The sequence below is a fragment of the Pelophylax lessonae genome (assembly GCF_965119305.1).
Source record: "Pelophylax lessonae genome assembly, chromosome: 4".
Classification (NCBI taxonomy): domain Eukaryota; kingdom Metazoa; phylum Chordata; class Amphibia; order Anura; family Ranidae; genus Pelophylax; species Pelophylax lessonae.
In genome coordinates this window covers 639,619,542-639,644,240 of record NC_138771.1, presented here as the reverse complement: position 1 = coordinate 639,644,240, position 24,699 = coordinate 639,619,542, and the positions used below count along the sequence as shown (strand labels likewise).

The following is a 24,699-nucleotide window of genomic DNA, read 5'->3' as shown; positions in this document are numbered from 1 at the left end:
CTTAGCCACCGGCAACCTCACCGAATGTCACTGGATTCAAAAGGGACCAGAAACCGAGTCACCTACCAGTAAGAACAGTGGATCAACAGAATTCCTCTATTTACCCAGATACTGTATTCTATCTGGATGTTTATACTGCAACCAAAACCAGTCACAGTAAAAGTTGTGAGTTGTATCCTACCACTGTCTACCTCATTCTTCAACATTGCTACTACAACTGGTTGTACCACCATTAACGGTACTGGCATCACGACAAATACCATCAAGGGACCTAGCCGCCACAAGCACCCTAAACACCACTGTCATCACGGGCACCTCAACCACCATCTTGACTGGTGTTTTCCTGTCCCAGAGCGTGCCCGGGAGGATTTTGTGCTGTCTTCCTCTTCACTGTGCGACCGGCCCAGGGAGGCTTTCTGCCAACCGTGAGTAAACCGATTAACTGTATTATTGCTGTCTCTCATCGGCCCACCGTGCACCTCACGTGTCGCCCCTGCGGTTCTGGCACGTCCCACTCCCTCCTGCTGTCTTTCAGCTGCTGAGTGAGAGACACACATAGCCAGATTCAGGGGGTGCTGGGATGGGTTGTGCCCACCCACATTTCAGTTCTGCCCCCCAGGCCGGCCGGCGCTTGGATAATGTGCCTGGCTGGCCGCCGCTGAGCTCCTTCCTCCACCTGCACTCATAGCGAGGACAGGGAAATGGCAGCCTGGAGAAGGCTGTTGAGCAGGGGAGGACTGGCAAGGGGGGCAGGGGGGCAATTGCCCCCCGGGCCACTCTGAAAAGTGGTAAAAACTGGTAAAAAGGCCTCACTCAGGGCTAGATTAATGTAGGGGCCAGACACTGTACACAGCTGCAAGTCAAAAACCTGGTGGGCATGGATGGTAAACTGATTCGATGGTTCAATGGGCCACTTGACTGAACTTGCCCCCCAGGCCTAAGGCTGCCAGCCCTCCCCTGCTGTTGAGCCAGGAGAGGGGATGTTTGTGCTAGGAGGGGGTGGGGGATTTGGGTAGGGAGGAAGAATTGGTGCTGGGAAGAGTAATTTAGAGGGGGTTGTGCTAGGAGGGATTTGTGGGAATTTATCCTAGGAGGGGGATGGAAGAAAGAAGATTTGTGCTGGGAGGGGAGATGGGTTGATTTTGTGCCAGGAGGTTGTGGGGGAATTTGGGCTAATTGGAGGGATTGGGGGGATTTGTACTGGCAAGGGGGGATTTGGGGGAGATTTGTGCTAGGATAGAATATTTGAGAAAAAAGAGGATGTGTGTTAGGCGAGTGATTTTTTGGGGTGAGGGAGATGTTTGCTAGGAGGAGGGATTTGGGTGAGATTTGAGCTGAGGGGTGGGATTGGGGGGGGGGGTTTGTGCTGGGAGGGGGGATTGCAACTGGAAGTTGGTGGAATATGTGCATTATTGTTTGGGAAGAATTTGCTTGAGGATGGAATTTATTATGGAGTTTTTTATGTAAGAATGAATGTTTGTGTCCACTGATGATTTTCATGTATTTTTACGTTCAAAGATTTTTATTATTTCTTTGAGGAGCAAAAGAAGTAATAAAAAACTAACTAGTCAATGTACATCTCATCAACAGTACGTAATTGCATACAAATAGTACCAGAAGTAACAGGGCAGAAAGTAATAGGTTCCAGGAGATCAGAAAAAGATTTAAAGTACCCTGCCTGACCAAAGAATAATAAAAAAAAAGGTCACACATTCTAATATTTTGTTGGCTTTGATTACGGCACACATTCGCTGTGGCATTGATTCAATAAGCTTCTGCAATGTCACAAGATTTATTTCCCTCCAGTGTTGCATTCATTTTTCACCAAGATCTTGTATTGATGATGGGAGAGTCGGACCACTGTGCAAAGCCTTCTCCAGCACATCCCAAAGATTCTCAATGGAGTTAAGATCTGGACTCTGTGGTGGCCAATCCATGTGTGACAATAATGTCCATTGCGCAAAGCCTTCTCCAGCACATCCTAAAGATTCTCAATGGGGGTAAGATCTGGACTCTGTGGTGGCCAATCCATATGTGATAATGATGTCTCATCCTCCCTCAACCACTCTTTCACAATTTGAGCCCGATGAATCCTGGCATTGTCATCTTGGAATATGTCCGTGCCGCCAGGGAAGAAAAAAATCTATTGATGGAATAACCTGCTCATTCAGTATATTCAGGTAGTCAGCTGACCTCATTCTTTTGGCACATGCAGTAACTATCCAATAGGAGAGTTACTGCATGCTGAGTTTAGTAAGTTGCTCAGTTAATTCCAGGTGGCGACTTTTTTTTTGGCCAGGCAGTGTATATCTGATGTTATCATGATCATGAAAGATCTGCTTTATACCCATTAGAATGGTATGCCTAATATTATTGCCCCGAAGAGGCAGAGAATAAACCAACTCTATAGAACAGAGGGAGAGAGAGTCAAGGAGTAAAGTAAGAAAGAGAGAAATATTAGTAAAAGAATAAGAAAGAAAGACCTAGAGAACACAATGGGCGGTGGTGCCATATGGTCAGCCAAGAGTATCTTGACATAATTTTCCCAGGGCTCCCATGTTAGCTCAAAAAGGTCTTGTTTATCATTAATAATACTGCCTACTTTCTCCAGGATATCTTATGTTTAATACGTCAGATAGATACAGAGGGAGACAGCAACATAAAATAGACTAGACGTCTATGGGGCGTGGCATATTGCCTGGAGTGTCGTTTAGCAGGGCAATAGAGGGTAGATGTTCTAGTCCAAGCCCCGTTAATTAAAGAGAAAACCCTGTTCCAGTAACTCCTAATCCTGGGGCACTCCCACCATACGTGGAGCATTGTCCCTCGTAGAGAATACCCTCTAAACCAATCCGCTGATGATGATGGGTACATCTTGGCTAAGTGAGTGGGGACCAGATACCACCTTGGCAGAACTTTGACGCTCACCTCTATTAACCACTTCACGTAACCCTACATGGGCTGCAAGAAGTGGTTGTACTGGGGTGATGCCTGCAGCTAGAGGCACCATTTTTTAGAGCCAGCGGTTGGCTTTCAGGTGGTAATGGTCGATGTGGCTCGGGAGCTGCTCGATCATTACCCCAGCGAGCAGGAGGGGACGCCCCCCCCCTTATGCTGTCTTTCGCGGCTCTGCCCGGGTCTACCGTCCCACCCTCGGGGTGCCTTCTACCTGGGGATTGGTAATTGTGCCTTCCAAAGTAAAGATGTCTCAAGGTATTGGGACTGCAACATGGGTCATGTGAAGGAGGAGGTGGACGTTTATGTTGTTGACATGTTTTGCCTGCCCTGGGCTTCATCAGCACAAGGGAGGAGCCAAGCCATATCAGCTTTTAAACCATAGCAGCATTCCAATCAAAAGAACAGTCAAAGCACCAGGACATCATTGATGTAACTCAGCCATAACCCTACATAGATGTGACATCCGGTTGGGGGTAGACCACCTCCTCCTTCCAGACATCCAAGTGCAAACAAGCATATGCTGGGGCTCATGGAGCTCCTGTTGAAATTAAGTCTACTGATAGCTAGGCCCCAGGAACCTCTTGGGAATGTGTTGTTTCAATAGTGTTGCTATCCTATGAACTCTGCCGCCTAATACAGAGGGAACTCTTTGGGTCAAAACCTCATCAATCAATATCAATTAATTACCGTTTGATCTGTAAATGGTTGGCACTACTACCAGTCACTCAGGATTTCCTCTCTGGTTTCAGTAATGGTTGCACAGGATCCTGAAGAGGGTTGTTTTAAGTTATATATGAGGTAATGGCAGCCTTTCTAACGTTTTAAACACAGAGGAACCCTTAAAATAACTTCCCGGTCTCAGAGAACCCCTACTAAAAATGACTGTTTCCACAACTCATGATACATTAGTGTGATGGTCAGTGGGAAGAATGCCCCTTACACTTGTGGACATTGGGAAGAATTACCCCCCTTACAGATAGATAAAAAGATCAATAGTGACAGTGGGAACCTATCTGAGAGGCAGAAATTGTTAATTGCTCAAGGAACCCCTAGCAACCTCTGGAGGATTCTAGGGTTCCACGGAACCCTGGTTGAGAAATCCTGGGGTATGGTGCGAGTGGTCCAGATGCTAATTGATGTTTTCTGGTGACAATGCTCTCATTTTAAAATTTGGTAGAGGGTCAAGGATTTTTTTTAAAATTTCAATAAATAATCTGTCTAGACTTGATTGATATTAATAAATGTATACATTTTTACTATATCGCACTTTTGTCATCATTTGTACCCTCTGCCATGTGACCTATCTTGGGGTCCTATTAGTCAACTGGTGAAACGGGGAAGGAGACCAACTGCAAGGGTAAAGATTTTTCATCCCCGGAGTTCAGTTTTAATGAAATGAAGAAGAAACTTGATTATACTATTTTAGGCTGGGTTCACATTATCCTGCTACGGTAGTCTAATGCATGTGTTGAAGCGAACCACACCACTCGATAACACAATACGGTCCATTGTAAAGCATGGTACCGAACGAAAAATACACTTACCTGCAGACATGTTTTTCCGAAGACAGGAATTAGAATATTCACTAAGGAAATAAAATAAAGATAATTAGCTTCACACAAATTATAAACATTCTTCAGCAACTTGTGACTTACGCTGGTTAGAAGTCTCAGTATCTGGTCTTATTCTGTATATATGGACGCTGCACAGTACCACTTTTCTTGTCCTGTATGCCGAGTGTAATTAAGCCAGAACTTGCCAATAGCTGTCATAAATAGTATAGCTGTCATAAATTTTATAGCTGTCATAAATAGTATAGCTGTCAAAAAAATAAAATAGCTATCATAAATAGTATAGCTGTCATAAATAAAATAGCTGTCATAAATAGTATAGCTGTCATAAATAGTTATAGAAAAAAGAATAGATGCCGCTGAATGTTGCAAAAGTGACTTTATTGTACAACAACAGTATAGACTCACATGGAAGCCAGTGCGTGTCCTCAAAACTCTCGGGTCACTTCCTGGTACGTGGCGCTTCCGTCCTCTGGCTGGCCAGCAGCCGGGAGATGAGGCTGCAGGAAAATGCCAATAGAAGGAAGTTAATCCTGTTCCTTCCATTGGCCTTTTTCCTGCAGCGTCATCTCCCGAGTGCTGGCCAGCCAGAGGACAGATCGTCATGTACCAGGAAGTGACCCGAGAGTTTTGAGGACACGCACTGGCTTCCATGTGAGCCTATACTGTTGTTGTGCAATAAGGTCACTTTTGCTACATTCGGCGGCGCCTATTCTTTTTTCTGTTTGTCAGCGGGACCTTGCTTCTACCTGTTAGAGCTGCCCTTGGTGTTAGCATGGTGCAATTGTGCACCCCAGAAGTCCGGTCACTGTTCTGATCGCCCTCTCCCATCAAGACCCCCGAATTGGAACCCATCTCTCAGCACAAGCGCCCAACAAATCCTATCTTTCTGTCATAAATAGTTATAAAACAGGCTGGAGACAATTCACATTGATAAGCCTGTCCTTACTTGACCTAAAACTCTTTGTTTATCTCCACCTCCAAACTCTTCACATAATCCATAATCCCAGCTATGATAACATTACATTCATATAATATGACCACACTAATATATAAAAGAGTAACAGACCCCAAACATGTCTATACAAAGAGGAGCAGAAAGCTGATGGTACAAATTACCCCTCCCGAGCAGCATGTACATGGGATTCATATCATGTTTGGTCTTTATCAAATCCTAAATTCATCCTGTGTCATAATTTGTTAGTTATTGGACTGTAAAACATGGTAATTTGGAAATATGAATAGAGTTGAAGAAATTGGCATTGAGAGAGTGTCCACTGAATTAAAATAAAACACTTTAGAACTCCGAAATCACTTCCTTCAACCATAATGCTGGAAGGAGCCATCAAAAGATGGGTACACTGTAGTCATTAACCACTTTAAAGTGGAGTTCCACCCTAAAATTAAACTTACCTCCATCTTCATGCCCGGGGTCACCTGAAAAACAAATGGATAGTCGCAATTTGTTTTTTTTTTTACTTACCTGGTTTAGAAGAAAATATACTCACCTTACTCCCTCTTCCTCCCCTCGCCGGCCACGGCGATTCGTCACTTCCTGGCTTGCAATGATTCCTGGGAGCTGAACGTCATCGCTCCCAGGAATCAATGCGCCTGCACCGGCCCCGACGTCAGTTCCGGTGCAGGCGCCGTCATACCTTGCTAAGCAGCTTCTGGGCATGCCCAGAAGCTGTGCAGGGATGACGCTGCGGCACTGGAAGTGACGGCGGGGCCGGTGCAGTGCATCGTGGGACCGAAGAGGACGGAAGAGGACACAGAAGAGGATTGCGCTGGCTTCAAGCTGCCCACACCTGAGATGGCAGCGCTGGACAATACTTTTTCAAGGTAAGTATTTCTTCTAAAAGGTAAGTGCAACCCGGGACGGATCAGAGGCTATCCATTGTGGAATGCACTAGCCCTGACTGTCCCGGGGGTATTTTTATTAAAAAAAGCTTTCCCAGGGTGGAACTCCGCTTTAAGACCGGAAGGATTTGCCCCCTTCCTGACCAGGCCCTATTTTGCGATTCGGCACTGCGTTACTTTAACGGACAATTGCGCGGTCGTGTGACGCTTTTTTCCACAAATATAGCTTTCTTTTGGTGGTATTTGATCACCTCTGCGATTTTTATTTTTTGAGCTATAAACAAAAAAAGAGTTAAAATTCGGGAAAAAAAAACCCCAATATTTTTCACATTCTGCTATATAACATTCCCAAGAATAAAACAAAAATGTAAAAATCTAAATTTTTTAACATTTTAGGCCAATTTGTTTTCTGCTACATATTTTTGCTACATATATCGCAATAAGCGATTGGTTTGCGCAAAAGTTATTGCGTCTACTATCTACGAGAAAGATTTATGTAATTTTTATTGTTTTTTTTTCTTTTTTTTTTTTTACTAGTAATGGCGGCGATCTGCGATTTTTAGCGGGACTGCGACATTGCGGCAGACAGATTGGACCCCTAACTGACATTTTTGACACTTTTGGGGGGACCAGCGACATTACCACAGTAATCAGTGCTAAAAATGATGCACTGTTACTGTAATAATGACACTGGCAGGGAAGGGGTTAGCAAAGTGGGTGATCAAGGGGTTAAATGTAAGCCTAGGGGAGTGTTTTCTAACTGTATGTGGGTTGGGCTTTTGAAATGATCCCAGAGACCTGTGATCCTATATAGAAGAATCGTAGGCGCTCTGTGATCATTCCAGGGAGAAGAACGGTCAGCTGTGTTTACAATGGCTGACCGTCCTTCTCTCTCAGCGGGGAGCAATCACTGGTGCCCCGTGTATCGGAGCTGCAGGCAGCTACGTCGGTTCACGCCGGAGGGGCTGCCTGCTGCAGTATATCTGCGGTCGGCGGTCCTTAAGTGGTAAAAATAAAATTCTTCAGGACTCTGACATCACTTTAACTTTTTTGATGCACAGCTGTGCATTATGCTGCTGGAAGGAGCCATCAGAAGATGGGTACACTGTAGTCATAAAGGGATGGACATGGTCAGCAACAATACTAGGGTAGGCCGTGGCATTTAAACAATGCTCAGTCAGTACTAAGGGGCCCAAAGTGTACAAAGAAAATATCCCTCACACCCCCTTACACCACCACCAGACTGAACCATTGATAAAAGGCAGAATGGATCCATTCTTTCATGCTGTTTACCCCAAGTTCTGATCCTTCCATCTGAATGTTGCAGCTGAAATTGAGACTCATCAGACCAGGTAACGTTTTTCCAATCTTCTATTGTCCAACTTTGGTGCAAATTGTAGCCTCAGTTTCTCCGTTCTTAGCTGACAGGAGTGGCACGCAAAGTGGTTATCTGCTGCTGTAGCCCATCTGCTTCAAAGTTTGATGTGTTGTGCGTTCAGAGATGGTATTCTGCATACCTCAGTTGTAACGAGTGGTTATTCGAGTTACTGTTGCTTTACTGTCATCTCCAACCAGTCTGCCCATTCTCCTCTGACCTCTGACATCAACAAGGCATTTTCCACCACACAACAGCCGCTCACTGGATATTTTCTATTTTTCGGACCATTCTCTATAAACCCGAGAGATGGCTGTGTGTGAAAATCTCAGTAGATCAGCAGTTTTTAAAATACTCAGACCAGCCCGTCCGGCACCAACAATCATGCCACGTTCAAAGTCACTTAGATCCCCTTTTTTCCCCATTCTGATGCTCGGTTTGAACTTCAGCAAGTCGTTTTCACCACATCTAGATGCCTAAATGCCTTGAGTTGCTGCCATGTGATTGGCTGATTAGCAATTTGTGTTACCAAGCAATTGAACAGGTGTACCTAATAAAGTGGCCGGTGAGTGTACATTCAATAAAGAACTGTGAGCAGGTAAGTGTGTATTATTGCATAAGGAACATTACATTCTGCAATAAAGAACTGTCCGCTCGCAATTTCCTACAACTTAGGATTGGTTCCGCAACTTCCACTTTAACCCTTTCACTGCCAGAGCCATTTTGCATTTTTTTTTTTTTTTGCACACATTTTTTAAGGCCTGTTAGGTTAGTTAAAAACCCCAAACATTATATATTTATAATTAAAGTTAATTTTAAGGCACAAAAATGCAATACATTGCCTAATTTTGTAATATTTTGTCATTTTAATATTTTACGCAATTTTGTAATATTTTGTCATTTTAATATTTTGCGCAATTTTGTAATATTTTGAAGGTTAGTTAAAACCCCCAAACAAATATATGTTTTCTAAAAGCAGAGACCCTGGAGAATAAAATATTAGTAGTTCCAAGTCACACAATATTTGCACAGTGGTTTATTAAGTGCAAAATGTCAGTAAAAACTAAATTAAAGTTATTTTTAAGGCACAAAAACGCAATACATTGCCTAATTTTGTAATATTTTGTCATTTTAATATTTTACCCAATTTTGTAATATTTTGCAAATTAGTTAAAACCCCCAAACATTATATATTTTCTAAAAACAGGAAACCCTGGAGAATAAAATATTAGAAGTTCCAAGTCACACAATACTTACACATTGGTTTATCGAGTGCAAAATTTTAGTAAAAATTACAATAAAGTTAATTTTAGGGCACAAAAACGTAATCGCGTAGTTCGAAACCAGGAAGTGTTTTATCTGACTTGTAGTTCCAAACCAGGAAGTGTTTTATCCAACTCATAGTTCGAAACCAGGAAGTGTTTTATCTGACTTGTAGTTCCAAACCAGGAAGTGTATTATCCGACTCTTAGTTCCAAACCGGGAAGTGTTTTATCTGACTCGTTGTTTCAAACCGGCAAGTGTTTTATCCAACTTGTAGTTCGAAACCAGGAAGTGTTTTTATCTGACTCACAGTTTGAAACCAGGAAGTGTTTTATCCAACTCATAGTTCGAAACCAGGAAGTGTTTTATCTGGCTCGTAGTTCGAAATCAGAAAGTGTTTTATCCAACTCATATTTCGAAACCAAAAAGTGTTTTATTCGACTTATAGTTCGAAACCAGAAAGTGTTTTATCCGGCTCAAAAATCGAAACCAGGAAGTGTTTTATCCAACTCAAAGTTCGAAACCAGGAAGTGTTTTATCCAACTCAAAGTTCGAAACCAGGAAGTGTTTTATCTGACTCAAAGTTTGAAACCAAGAAGTATTTTATCCAACTCATAGTTTGAAACCAGAAAGTGTTTTATCTGACTCGTAGTTCCAAACCAGGAAGTGTTTTATCTAGCTCATGATTCCCAACCAGGAAGTGTTTTATCCAACTTATAGTTCCAAACCAGGAAGTGTTATAATCTGGCTCATAGTTCAAAACCAGGAAGCATTTTTATCGGGGCCGTAGTTCGAAACCAAGGTGGCCAACCCTGAAGACGCCTGATTGCCTGGCAAAATGCGTTGGACGAGACTCCCCGGTGACGTAATTTCTGGTCAGTGGAATCGGGTGATGTCATTTCCGGTCAGTGGAACGCACGCCGCAGCGGAGCTTCGAAATTTTACTGTGCTTTTCTAACCTTTTACAACTGAGTGTAATGGAATGGTTTTACTGAGTAATTTTTTTTTTTTGTTTTTTTGAGGCGTTATTACATTGTGCGGGCTCCCCTTCTATACCTTTGTATGGAGCTGTTTCAAAGAGCTTGGAGGAGGCTGTTGGTGGAGAGGAGCTGTTTTTGATAAACAGCAAGCAGTTCAAAGGATTTCCATGCTCTTAAAGTGACAGCGTTGTGGTAAATTTATCATTGTTAAACATATGCTTGTTTTGACTCTTTCTAAAAGAGTCCATCATCTCCGGTAAGAGAACCTGTTGCACACTGAGGTGGTGGGGCACTTGGAGAATTTATGGTGTTGCAGGATTTTCTTTGCAAGATTCACCTCTTTTGGGACAATTTTAATCACAGTTGTTTTTTTGGGGGACTTTTGGTTCTGATTTTTTTTTTTTTTTTCTTTTGGAACTACATTCTTTTTGGTTTTGCTTTTTTGTTTATTATGCATTTTAGGCCTCATGCACACGGGACATTTTTACTGCGGCTGTTTTTGGTGTCAGACGTTGTTTTCTGCAGCCAGTAAACTCCCCAGCATGGTATCCTATGTCTCCATGCACACACAGGCTGTTATCAGCAGGTTTTGGTAGGGGAGTTTTCCGGCTGGAAGAAAACACAGAACTAGAGGGTTTTAAGAGGTGTTTTTCCAGATATAAAAATGCTCTAACTCTGATAAAAGCTTAAAAACACTGAAAAACACCACAAAAAAAAGCCAAAAAATGCAGCTATTCAGCGTTTATCAACATTTTTGAGCCATAAGCTTTTGTGGGAATATAGATTTGCTATAAAAAAAAGCTCAAAAAAACGCTACAGCTGAAAAAAAAGATCAAAAACGCAGAAAAATGCTACTGCAAAAAAGCTGAAAAAAGCCTTCTACAGCTACAGCTTTCTACTGACGTTTTTGATAACGTCCAGTGTGCATGAGGCCTTAAAGCGGAGTTCCACCCTGGATTTTTTTTTTTTTTTTTTTTTTTTTAATACCCCCGGGACAGTCAGGGCTAGTGCATTCCACAATGGCTAGCCTCTGATCTGTCCCGGGTTGCACTTACCTGTTAGGACAAATACTTACCTTGCAAACGTCTTGTCCAGAGCTGCCATCTCAGATGTGGGCAGCTTGAAGCCAGCGCGTCCTCTTTGGCGTCTTCTTCCGCCTTCTTTGGTCCCACGATGCTCTGCGCCGGCCCCGACGTCACTTCCGGGTCACTCGCGTCATCCCTCCACAGCTTCTGGGCATGCCCAGAAGCTGTTTAGAAGGGGATGACGCGCGCGACCCGGAACTGACGTCGGGGCCGGTGCAGGCGCAATGATTCCTGGGAGCTATGACGTCCAGCTCCCAGGAATCATTGCAGAGCCAGGAAGTGACGACGGGCCGCGGCCGAGGAAGGAGGAAGAAGGAAGTAAGGTAAGTATATTTTCTTCGCTACGAGGTAAGTAAAAAAAAAAAAAATATGCGATTATCCATTTCTTTTTCAGGTGACCCGGAGCGAGAAGATGGAGGTAAGTATAAAAATAGGGTGGAACTCCACTTTAACTTCATGCATTTGACAATTTTGACATTCTAGTGCGACCTTTATTTATTTATTATTTGTACACAATTTCTATTGATTATTATTCCAGTTGTTTGTATGCTTTTTCAGCACGATTTCACGTTCTTATTTATGGGAAAGACATTACTCCTTACAGCCTGGTTACTGCTAGCTCCCAGGTCAACCTGAGGATACAGGAAACAGCGTAAGGAATTTGAGAAATAGAATGGGAATATGGGGACTTTAAAGAGTAACTCCACTTTTGTTGAGAAAAAAACATTCCCCTCTGGATGATCTCTGTACATTACAAGGATTTTAACAAACTTTGATGCAGATTCCTATCTTTTGTTATTCTGAAGAAATCATTGTTTGTTCCTCTGTGCTGAGTGGGTCGAATGGGAGGGGTTTCATAATTATCTATCAGCTGTGCAGCTGCAGAGCACTAATGACGAAAGCTGCTGGGCCTGCATCCCTTTAGACGTGTTCCTATTGGGATTATCTCACCAAAAATGACATTTTTGTTGCAGGGGATGCCAGAAATCTGACTTGTATCTTAGTGCAGACTTCTGGGAAAATTAGTGAGCCAATCACACAAGCAGGAAATGATGTTTCTGGGGGTGTGGTCAGTATACATTCTGTGTACAGAACAGCTCCAGGCGGCCATATTGCATGGCATTTGCAGAAAATTACAACAGCTGCAGATTGAAAAAGAAAAGGTCCTTTTTAATAACACTCAATTACAATATAACTTATGTCGCAATTGTATACGCTATATTGTTTTTTCTTTTATTGCTGAGTTTTTTCCCCCACGAAAGTGGAGTTACCCTTTAACCACTTTAATACCGGAGGATTTTGCTGTCTTACGTCCAGGCCACTTTTTGCGATTCGGCACTGTGCGACTTTAACTGACAATTGCGCGGTCGTGCGACGCTGTACCCAAACAAAATTTACGTCCTTTTTTTCCCACAAACAGAGCTTTCTTATGGTGGTATTTGATCACCTGTGTGATTTTTACTTTTTGCGCTATAAACAAAAAAATAGCGAACATTTTGAAAAACAATATTTTTCACATTTTTTTATATGAAATTCCCCCCAAAAAAATGTAAAAATCTAATTTTTTTTAAATTTTTGGCCAATTTGTTTTCTGCTACGTTTGGTAAAAAAATCACAATAGGCGTATTTTGATTGGTTTGCCCAAAAGTTATTACGTTTACTAACTAAGGGAAAGATTTTTGTCATTTTTGTTGTTTTTGTTTTAACGCGTAATGGCGGCGATCTGCGTTTTTTTTTGCGGTACTGCGACATTGCAGTGGACAGATCGGACCCTTGATTGACCTTTTTGACACTTTTGGGGGTACCAGTGACATTACTGCAGTAATCAGTGCTATACATATGCACTGTTACTGTAAAAATGACACTGGGCGGGAAGGGGTTAACTTTATTGGAGAGGGAGGGGTTAAGTGTGTCCCTAGGGGCGTGCTTCTAACTGTCATTGGATTTGGCTAGTGGTGTAATAGCACAGATCAACCGTCCTACATAGCAGTACCGAGTGATCTGTGTTTTTACACAGGGGAGAATGACAGACGGCTTTGTTTACATTAGCCGCCTGCCTTTCTCCCTCTCTACCCGACGATCGCGAGTGACCGGTGGACACCGGGTCCGCCGGTCACACGCGACGGCTTCCTCTGGTACGAGCGGGGGCGGGAGCGCTCCTCCGGCAGCGCGCGCTCGCCCCCTATTCGCTCCCAGGCTAGTGACGTACCGGTACGTCACTTTGCCTGGGAGGGGCTGACCGCCGCCGTATATAGTCGGGCGGCGGTCGGCAAGTGGTTAACACAACACAGAATTTCATATAGCTAAAAATAAAACAATATTTATTGGTACAAAATTTTGTTAAAAACATTGGTGCAACCATAGAAATTTATTTATCAAAAACATATAACAGTAAATTAACATCACGCATAACATTGCAACCTTTGGCACCTGTCTGGTGGAAATGAGCACAGCCGGGGGAAATACAATTGTGCTCAAAGGTTAACATACCCTGGCAGAATTTATGATTTCTTGGCCATTTTTCAGAGAATATGAATGATAACACAAAAACCTTTCTTTCACTCATGGTTAGTGTTTGGATGAAGCCATTTATTATCAATCAACTGTGTTTACTCTTTTTACATCATAATGACATTAGAAACTACCCAAATGCCCCTGATCAAAAGTTTACACACCCCAGTTCTTAATACCGTGTATTGCCCCCTTAAAATCAGTGACAGCTTGAAGTCTTTTGTGGTATTTGTGGATGAGGGTCTTTATCTTCTCAGATGGTAAAGCTGCCCATTCTTCCTGGCACAAAGCCTCCAGTTCCTGTAAATTCTTGGGCTGTCTTGCATGAACTTCACGTTTGAGATCTCCTCAGAGTGGCTCAATGATATTGAGGTCAGGAGACTGAGATGGCCACTCCAGAACCTTCACTTTATTCTGCTGTAGCCAATGACAGGTCGACTTGGCCTTGTGTTTAGGATCATTGTCAAGTTGGAATGTCCAAGTCTGTCCCATGCGCAGCTTCCGGGCTGATGAATTCAAATTTTCCTCCACTATTTTTTGATAACATACTGCATTCATCTTGTCATCAATTCTGACCAAATTTCCTGTGCCTTTGTAGCTCACACATCCCCAAAACATCAGCGATCCACCTCCGTGTTTCACAGTAGGTATGGTGTACCTTTCATCATAGGCCTTGTTGGCTCCTCTCCAAATGTAGCGTTTATGGTTGTGGCCAAAAAGCTCAATTGTGGTCTCATCACTCCAAATTACTTTGTGGAAGAAGGTTTGAGGCTTGTCTCTGTGCTGTTTGGCGAATTGTAAGCGGGATACTTTGTGGAATTTGCGTAGTAGTGGCTTTCTTCTGGCGACTGGACTATGCAGCCCATCTTTGTTCAAGTGCCTCCTTATTGTGCATCTTGAAACAGCCACACCACATGTTTTCAGAGAGTCCTGTATTTCACCTGAAGTTATTTGTGGGTTTTTCTTTGCATCCCGAACAATTTTCCTGGCAGTTGTGGCTGAAATTTTAGTTGGTCTACCTGACCTTGGTTTGGTTTCAACAGAACCCCTCATTTTCCACTTCTTGATTAGAGTTTGAACACTGCTGATTGGCATTCTCAATTCCTTGGATATCTTTTTATATCCCCTTTTTATATCCCTTTCCTGTTTTATACAGTTCAACTACCTTTTTCCCGCAGATCCTTTGACAAGCTTTGCTTTCCCCATGATTCAGAATCCAGAAACGTCAGTGCAGCACTGGATGAAAGATGCAAGGGTCTGTCAGTAGGGTGACCACGTGTCCCGGATCGCCCGGGACAGTCCCGCATTTGGAGAGTCTGTCCCGGGTCCCGGTCACTCTCATTCCGGGACAATGCAGTGTCCCGGAATTATTTTGGCTCCACAGTCACAGAAGCGAACGTATCCAGTCCAGTCCTCCGCTCTTCTCGGCTTCCGGGTGACTCCTCCGGCTGGCCATCTACGGACTTCCGGTCCCGTCCTGCGCTGTGACGTCATGATCAGCGTGCGCCGCCCTCCCGGTGCTCACAGGCACCGAGGTAGCTCAACGCAGAGTCGCAGACTGGCTCCGGTCTGGGAAGGCGGCCGCACACCAGACCGTTTGGGAGGCTGTAATGAAGAAGAAGAAGGTAAAACAAGTGGGGGACAGTAATGAAGAAGAAGGAGATACAAGTGAGGGAGAGTAATGAAAAAAAAGTTGACACAAGTGGGAGTCTGTAATGAAGAAGAAGGTGAAAAAAGTGGGGGACAGTAATCAAGAAGAAGGTGACGCAAGTGGGGGGTAGTAATCAAGAAGGGGACTTAGTTAAAGCAGGTGCACATTGTAAACAACCTGTTTTTTAACTAATTGGCAAAAAAAAATATAAAAAAGCATCTTTTTTTTGGGGCGGGGGAGTTGTCGGGGGGGGGGGGGGGTGTCCCTGAATGGCAGTTTGGAAAAGTGGTCACCCTATCTGTCAGGAGTCCAGAAACTCATTGACCTTTTACACACACACACTAATTACAAGCAAACAGATCACAGGTGAGGATGGTTACCTTTAAGAGCCATTCAAACCCAAAATCACCAGGGTGTGTAAACTTTTGATCAGGGGCATTTGGGTAGTTTCTGATGTCATTATGATTTAAAAAGAGTAAATACAGTTGATTGATAATAAATGGCTTTAGCCAAACACTAACCATGAGTGAAAGAAAAGGTTTTGTGTTATCATTCATATTCTCGGAAAAATGTCCAAGAAATCATAAACCCTGCCAGGGGGTGTGTAAACTTATGAGCACAACTGTAAGTGCTTACACAGAAAAACATATTAAGCCCTTATAGGCACACATCTATTAGCTTTTTCCGGATGCCATTTTTTTTTTAGGCCATATTCACATTTCTGCATTGTGGTAAATCTTGTGTTACTTCGTGCAATGATCGCAACGTTGCGCTAACGCAACGTGTATTGGGGTGGCATTTCTTTTGAACATTATCTCAGTACACTAAGGTGATGCACCTGGGTTGTTATGCACCCCACGCCAGTTAGGCATTGGCAGCCCATTCATATTGGAGGCATAATGCACTGGAGGCCGGATTCACACTTCCGTGTAGTGGTAATGTATGTAACACGCATTGTTGCATTGCAGTGCTTCATTTTGAACAGCATCGCAACCCACTAAGGCAATGCCTAAGGCCTCATTCACATGTACGGCAGAGCTTATCACCATTCTGAAAAGCAATCCATGGTGGACTGCTTTTCAAAGACTTTTGACAGAGGGTGAGTGATGTGATACAGTGCCTTGAAAAAATTGCCATACCCCTTGAAATTTTCCACATGTTGTCATGTTACAACCAAAAACATAAATGTATTTTATTGGGATTTTATGTGATAGACCGACACAAAGTGGCACATAATTGTGAAGTGGAAGTGTGACGAGACCCTTGCTCGCTCTGTCCGCTCTCCCGACACTCCTTTGTTTCTAGTAAGTCAGCTTGCCGATCGCAACGTCTGATGGTTCGGTCAACCAAGGATCCGGGATCCGAACTACAGCTATGTGCCGTCCGGAATCCATTAGAACAAAACACCAGGCAAGCTGTATGTAAGTTCAAACAGGAAGACGATTTATTGGAAGAACACAGCACACTTTATACAGAAAGTGGAATATCCATGCAAATGAGGGCTTGAAATGAGTCAACAGGGATTGGTCAGATAGCTTTGACCAATGCAAATGAGGGCTTGAAAATGAGTCAGTAGTGATTGGTCAGATAACTTTGACCAATGCAAGGAGACAGAAGCCCCAGGGGCCAATCAATGTACACAATAGTCAGACACAGAACAATGGTTGTCTAACGAGCCCTGAATACACATTACTCTGTGTCAATACCTCCCTTAGCAGACAACAGGTGCGGTCATTAGCATTAGCCCACCTGACAATAGTTGAATGGGGAGCCACCCCCAGACAGTCCGGCTCCTCAGAACTTCCTGGGATGACCATATTAGGTCCTGCTCAGAAACCTCATGGCAAAGGGAACAATTGACCTTGCTGACAAAAATGAAGCAATTCAACCCCTCACCCATCTGTCCTTAAATTCCAGTGATGGTGAACACCATCACAGGAAGTAAAATAAAAATTGGTTTTCAAAAGTTTTTACAAATAAATATGTGAAAAGTGTGGCGTGCATTTGTATTCAGCCCCCTTTACTCTGATACCCCTAACTAAAATCTAGTGGAACCAATTGCCTTCAGAAGTCACCTAATTAGTAAATAGAGACCACCTGTGTGTAATTAAATCTCAGTATAAATACAGCTGTTCTGTGAAGCCCTCAGAGGTTTGTTAGAGAACCTTAGTGAACAAACAGCAGCATGAAGGCCAAGGAACACACCAGACAGGTCAGGGATAAAGTTGCGGAAAAGTTTAAAGCAGGGTTAGGTTATAAAAAAATATCCCAAGCTTTGATTATCTTACGGAGCACTGTTTAATCCATCATCCTGAAAATGGAAAGAGTATGGGACAACTGCAAACCTACCAAGACATGGCCGCCCACCTAAACTGACCGGCTGGCAAGGAGAGCATTAATCAGAGAAGCAGCCAAGAGGCCCATGGGAACTCTGGAGGAGCTGCAGAGATCCACAGCTCAGGTGGGAGAATCTGTCCACAGGACAACTATTAGTCGTACACTCCACAAATCTGACCTTTATGGAAGAGTGGAAAGAAGAAAGCCATTGTTGAAAGAAAGCCGTAAGAAGTCCTGTTTGCAGTTTGTGAGAAGCCATGTGGGGGACACAGCAAATGTGTGGAAGAAGGTGTTCTGCTCAGGTGAGACCAAAATTGAACTTTTTGGCCTAAAAGCAAAACGCTATGTGTTGCAGAAAACTAACACTGCACATCACCCTGAACACACCATCCCCACTGTGAAACATGGTGGTGGCAGCATCATGTTGTGGAGATGCTTTTCTTCAGCAGGGACAGGGAAGCTGGTCAGAGTTGCTGGGAAGATGGATGGAGCCAAATACAGGGCAATCTTAGAAGAAAACCTGTTAGAGCCTGCAATAGGCTTGAGACTGGGGAGGAGGTTTACCTTCCAGCAACGACCCCAAACATACAGCCAGAGCTACAATGGAATGGTTTAAAGCAAAGCATATTCATGTGTTAGAATGGCCCAGTCAAAGTCCAGACCTAAATCTAATTAGGAATCTGTGGCAAGACTTGAAAATTGCTGTTCACAGACGGTCTCCATCCAATCTGACAGAGCTTGAGATATTTTGCAAAGAAGAATGGGCAAAAATGTCCCTCTCTAGATGTGCAAAGCTGGTAGAGACGTCCCCAAAAAGACTTGCAGCTGTAATTGCAGGGAAAGGCGGTTCTACAAAGTATTGACTCGGGGGGGTGCACACCACACTTTTCACATATTTGTAAAACATTTTTGAAACCATTTATCATTTTCCTTTCACTTCACAATTATGTGCTACTTTGTGTTGGTCTATCACATAAAATCCCAATAAAATACGTTTTTGGTTGTAACATGACAAAATGTGGAAAATATCAAGGGGTATGAATACTTTTTCAAGGCACTGTATGTTGTCTCCTCATCGTCTGAATTAACCCCATAAATGTTGCGCCCCAAAGCATGCATATGCCCTATATACTTCCATGGGTCACGTTTGGCAAAGGCTGAATGCAACATTCTGTTTAAAATAAAATTCCAGGTGCCCGGAAGTGGCCATGTGAGTGAGGTCTGTGAGACTCCCCGCTGTGACGAACACCTCTCCCGCCTGAGCTTTCAGAGATGCCGAGATGATGCTGTAAGATAGCAGAGCTAGCAAGCCGGGACACAGCCACCAGCCTTCCGAGAGCCCGCGTTACGGGTGAAGGAGGGGAAGCGGCTGGACGCTAGAGGATAGCAGAAAGAGCTGAACGAACTGGGGGAGCAGAATATCCCGGAGGACGGCCTGCCCCGCTTGACGGTCCCGAGGTAGCGGCGGCCCAGATGGGTAACAGACTGCAGGAGTGAGCAGATTGGATTGCCGACTGAAGGAGACGGAGACTGGGGTTGAAGGAGGCGGAGGCTAAATACTGGGGCTGGAAAGTGAAGCTTTGCCCGACCAGGCGCCCTGCATTATCGGCGGAGGTGAGACACCTGGAGGTGGCGGGACACTGGAGATACACCGGCTGCTCGAGGGAGGTGTATGAGGTGATCCACAGGAGAGACTTTGCTGCCCTACTCACCCAGTCTTCCCTCTATACCAGCAATCTTTATGGAGGAGGGCAGTAATCATATTGGAAGGAGACAGACACGAATGTGGGTGAGATGATACATTTCCCTTTCTATTTTGCCTACCTCCACTATATGCCCCGTGTTTACCGGCTGCTACACCAATAATTGCTAAGTAAGCAGTAGAGAAAGTGGTATTTGCAATTAAGATATATAAGAGAAAAAGGACTGCATTTTGGTTTACCCTGAAAGAATTTACTAGAGGAGTAACTAAAAATTTGGTGGAAGCTTGTCATAGAGCTAAAAGGAAAAGTCCTACAGGATTTAAAGAATTGGGATCTGTGAAGGGTGTGAAAGGTCTAAAAAATTATTGAATAGTGGATATAAGTATTTAAAAAAAAAAAAAACGTGGTGAAAGATAGAGGAGGATGACGTTATGTAAAAAACGAAAAGGAAAGAAGAACACAGCAAAACCTAAGGCAAGTAGACCAGAAGGAGAAATAGACAGATACTTTTCTAATAGCCATAAAACACCAAGAGAAGCAAAAATGGCAAGATGTGGGAGTAATGCATTAACAAGTCCAGAGTCAGGAGAGGCGCCTAGCTCTTTGACTACCTCCCCTACATCAGAAAACTGCCTTGAAAGTCCAGAGGCAGGACAGAGAGAGAATGATATATCTTGTATACATGCACAGAACCTAACCCACAATGCTGAACTTAAAGCCATGCTTCAGGCTCTTCCAACTAAACTGGACATAGAACAGATGATCAGCAAAATAGAAGAGGCACACCAAAAAGAGATGCAAGGAATAAAGAAAGACATACAAAATATCACAACCCGCCTAGTAGAAGAGTCAGTAGCCAGAAAAAGTATTGAGGAGAGAGTAGCATCACTAGAATCAACAAGGGACATACAAAGAGAGATAGATGAGATGACACAACTACAGTTGGAGGAAATAGAAAATAGAAACAGACGTAACAATCTACGCATACGTGGTATACCCGAATCTATAGGGAATGAAAAGTTGACAGAGGTAGCAGAGGAGATCTTCAAACAGGTCTTGAAGGATAAATACCCGGATCACCTAGAAATAGAAAGGATACATAGAACCCTTGGTCCCAGAAGTAAAGACGAAAGAAGACCTAGAGATGTGATTTGTAGACTATTTCACTACATACATAAAGAAGCCATTCTAAGGCTGGCATGGGAAGTTCAGGACATAAAAGTGGAAGGAGTATCAGTTAAGATATACAGTATGCAGACATTGCTAGAGGAACACTGAAGAGAAGAGCTCTCCTGAAGCCACTATTAGATCTGGCTGGAAAGGTGGGGTGTACATACAGATGGGGGTTCCCCTTTTCTGTAACATTCCTCAGGAATGGCCGATACTTTAACCTTAGGACATACCAAGATAGAATGGCACTCTTCCTGTTTATAGAGACTGACCCTATTCAAATAGTAAATTGGCTGAGCCGATTGCCCAATGAAAAATTGCCTGTATATTTCCAACAACAGGAGAAAAGACCAGATACATTACAGAGGGAAGAGACGGGATAAAGAGGATTAACTATCAAGAGACTTTAGAGAGGTCTTCCTATGAACTATCAAGAGACTTTAGAGAGGTCTTTACTATTCTGGACTGGCTTGACATATCTTCCCTCTATTTTTTACCCCTTGGGGGTTGTGTTTTTAAATTTTTTTTTTTTCACTGTTAAAAGTTCACTATGGAAGTAATTTCTCTTCAACCCTAAACACGTGGGGGAGTGGGGGGGGGTGTTGGAAGGGGAGGGGGGGGGGGGGTTTTGGGACACTGTTTAAAATTTTACCATGGAAGCTATTTCATTTCAAATCTAAACACGTAGAGGGAGGGAGGGGTGTGTTTGTTTTTTTTTTTTTTTGGGACACTGCTTAAAATTTTACCATGGAAGTTATTTCCCTTCAATTCTAAACACGTAGGGGGAGGGAGGGGTGTGTTTTTTCCCTTTTTTTTTTTTTATGAAGTATATAAGTTTAATTTATAAGTAAATATATCTTGCATAATAAGTTTGGGGGAAGGGGTCTGCAGGCCAGGATCCCCGTCTCCCACGTCCTCATGCCCAATCCCTCCCCCCCCCCCCTATTAAAAGAGGGGGGCGGGGAGAGGGGGGAGATCGGGAAGGGGATCAAGGGAAGGAGTGAATAGCTGAGTACGGGTATTTTTTGTATGTACATTTCATTTAAGTGGAGTGAAAAGGTGGGAAGTGTCTCTCTCTTTTGTGCTAGAATTGATGGAGGGGAGGAGGGAGGGGGAGTGGGGGAATGGAGGGAGGTTGGAGATGATCCCCTCTCTCTATCCCCTCCCTCCCCCCCGACTCTCCTGTTAGTTTCTGGTTCTTTGACGTTTCCCTGTGGTTCTGGGAAGGGTGAAATATGAATACCTTTGTGGGCCGAAGGAAGCTGAAGCCCATTTAGGGAAATAGAGTAATCTCATCGGGTCTCAGAATATGGCATCATTGAAATATGTTAATAGAAGGGAGCGGGAGGAGGTGTGGGAGAGTCCACAGAGAACCACTTCGGGGCACAGCCCTACTAAAAAAGTCACACAAGTGGCACCAAAAGTTATCCGAAGATACGGGAGCGAAGGTCGTTTCTTGTAGAAACCGATCTTTCGCACCCGTAGGGGGGTTCCTTTTTTTTTTTTTTTTTCACTTATCCACGTGCAAACGATGGAAGATATAAAAATAGTCTCTTATAATGTTAAGGGACTAAATGTGCCAGAAAAGAGACACATGTTGTTATCTGACCTGAAACGGTTACATACCAGTATAGCACTGATACAAGAAACGCATTTTAGGACAGATAAATTGCCCTTCCTTAAAAATAGAAATTTTCCACATGTATACCATTCCACATATACACAAGCGAAAGCAAGAGGAGTTTCTATACTTATAGCAAACTCTGTCCCATGGACTTTTCAAGACAATATACAGGACCCAGAAGGAAGATTTCTATTTATTAAGGGACTGATAGGGGAAATACAAGTAACACTAGCAAGAGTATATGCACCTAATAACCGGCAAGATAGGTTTATTTCCAGGATAGTGGATGAGCTTATGCGCTTCTCAGAGGGACAGTTAATTATGGGGGGAGACTTTAACACCCCGCTAATACCAGCAATGGACACCTCAATAGGGACCTCGACACTTACAGCCGGAATGAATAAAAGGATCCTAAAGACCCTATATAAAGCCCAGTTGATAGATGTGTGGCGGTTACAACATCCTTCTGAAAAAGAATATACATTCTATTCTATACCACACAAGACCTATTCCAGAATCGATTTTTTTGTTATACCTCATGCCCAATTACAGTCAGTGCAAAATACAAGCATAGACAGCATTACATGGTCAGATCATGCACCCATATTATTATTATATCATTTAGCAGCAAATTCTACACAGAGAAGGAGTTTTTGGAGGTTAAAATGAGAGTTTGCTACAAAGGGAGGAGATACTAAGGGAAGTTGAGAAAGAGATGAAAGCCTTTTTTGAAATAAATGACCAGCCTGGCTGCAAGATGGGAATATTATGGGAGGCCCATAAGGCAGTGGTGAGAGGAGTCCTCATAAAACATGGAGCACGTATTAAAAGAGAAAGGAATGAACAGCTGTTACAACTTCTAGAAAGACTTAGAATTCTAGAGACGGAACATAAGCAAAGCCCGGTAGATACAACTTTGATCGAGCTGAAGCTGGTTAGAAAACAGATAACGGACCTGTTGCAATACAAAGCGAAGGCCGCTTTACAAAGATGCCGTAAGTTAAACTATGAGGCGGGTAACAAGTGTGGGAAAATATTAGCTAGAACTGTACAAGAGCAGAGGACGAGATCGTATATACCACATATCACCTCAACAGAGGGGGTTAAGAAAAACTCTACCTACACAAATATTGAGAGAATTTGAGAAATATTACACTTCATTATATAACTTAAAAGAGACACCACCCCGGCAGCAAGATATGGATCAATATTTAGCTCAATCACAGCTACCTAAACTATCGGAGGAAGATCGAGAATATCTAGAGGCCGAGATTACTGTAGAGGAGATAAAACAGGCAGTTAAATCAATGAAACCCGGGAAAGCACCTGGCCCGGATGGCCTAACGACACAATATTACCAGTTATTGCTCCATGTCTTAGGCCCGTATATGGTAAAATTATATAATGCAACAGGCTTGGATGGGAAATTGACGAGAGATACACTTACAGCTCATATCTCACTAATATTAAAGGAGGGTAAAGACCCAGCTTCATGTAGCAGCTATAGACCAATATCTCTATTGAATGTGGACTTAAAAGTATTGACTAAAATCCTAGCAAATAGACTGGCAGAATTTCTCCCAAGCCTAATACATTTAGACCAAGTAGGTTTTATGACATCTAGAGAGGCAAAAGATAATACTACAAGAATTCTCAACTTGATGCAAATAGCAAAAGAAAAAAAGACCCCTTATGTAGTGCGGAGTATGGATGCAGAGAAGGCATTTGATAGGGTGGGATGGCCATTTCTGTTCTCCGTACTCAGACACATTGGAATGGGAGAAGCTATGATAGAAAAGATAACTAGAGTATATACAGAGCCGATAGCTAGGGTGAAGGCCAATGGTTTATCATCTGAAGCATTCCCAATAAGAAATGGCACAAGACAGGGGTGTCCATTGTCACCCCTCTTGTTCGCCTTGACAGTGGAACCTTTTCTGTGCAGAATCCGATTAAATCAAGACATTGAAGGTATAAAGGTAAAGGAGAATCAATATAAAGTAGCTGCTTACGCAGATGATTTGTTATTCTCTTTCTCACTGCCGAATCTGTTACAGGAGTTTAAAAAATTCAACGCTATGTCCTACCTAAGAATTAACTACGGAAAATCAGAGGCAATGGGCGTGGGGATGCCCACGGCCCAAGTGAACTTACTGAAAGCCAGTTTTGACTTCAGATGGAAGGAGGATGCAGTGAAATACCTGGGGACTTACATCCCAGCGAAGTTAATACAGGTTTATGATCTTAACTTCCTGCCCCTATTGGCAATGACTAGGAGGCTCCTTAAAGCGGAGTTCCGGGCACAAAATCTGTATTTTTTTTTTGTGCCCCTCCGCTAGCTACACATAACCTGAAAAGGAATTGGATAGTTATATTTTTTTTTTTGTACACTCACCTTGTAATCGAAGATCGTAAATACTCACCTCAGGGTACTTCCTCCTCCAGCGCCGAGGCTCACCCCGTCACTTCCTGCCTCGCGATGATTCCTGGGAGCTGAACGTCATCGCTCCCAGGAATCAATGCGACGGCACCGGCCCCGCACGTCACTTCCGGGCGACGCCGCATTCCCCTGCTAAACAGCTTCTGGGCATGCCCAGAAGCTGTTTAGGAA

The 24,699-nt window shown here is 43.3% G+C and overlaps 1 protein-coding gene across 1 annotated transcript in view; it reads right to left on the bottom strand.

The window, feature by feature from the left end:
- Positions 1-24,699, bottom strand: part of LOC309552893 (phospholipid scramblase 3-like) — a gene marked incomplete at its 3' end in the record, with an annotated part of 205,367 nt that overhangs the window by 166,638 nt on the left and 14,030 nt on the right. The window contains exon 2 of the mRNA XM_082253801.1: positions 4,503-4,543. Within this exon, the coding sequence (XP_082109927.1) occupies positions 4,503-4,512 (10 nt within the window). The 5' untranslated portion in view covers positions 4,513-4,543. The remainder of the gene's footprint in view (positions 1-4,502; positions 4,544-24,699) is intronic.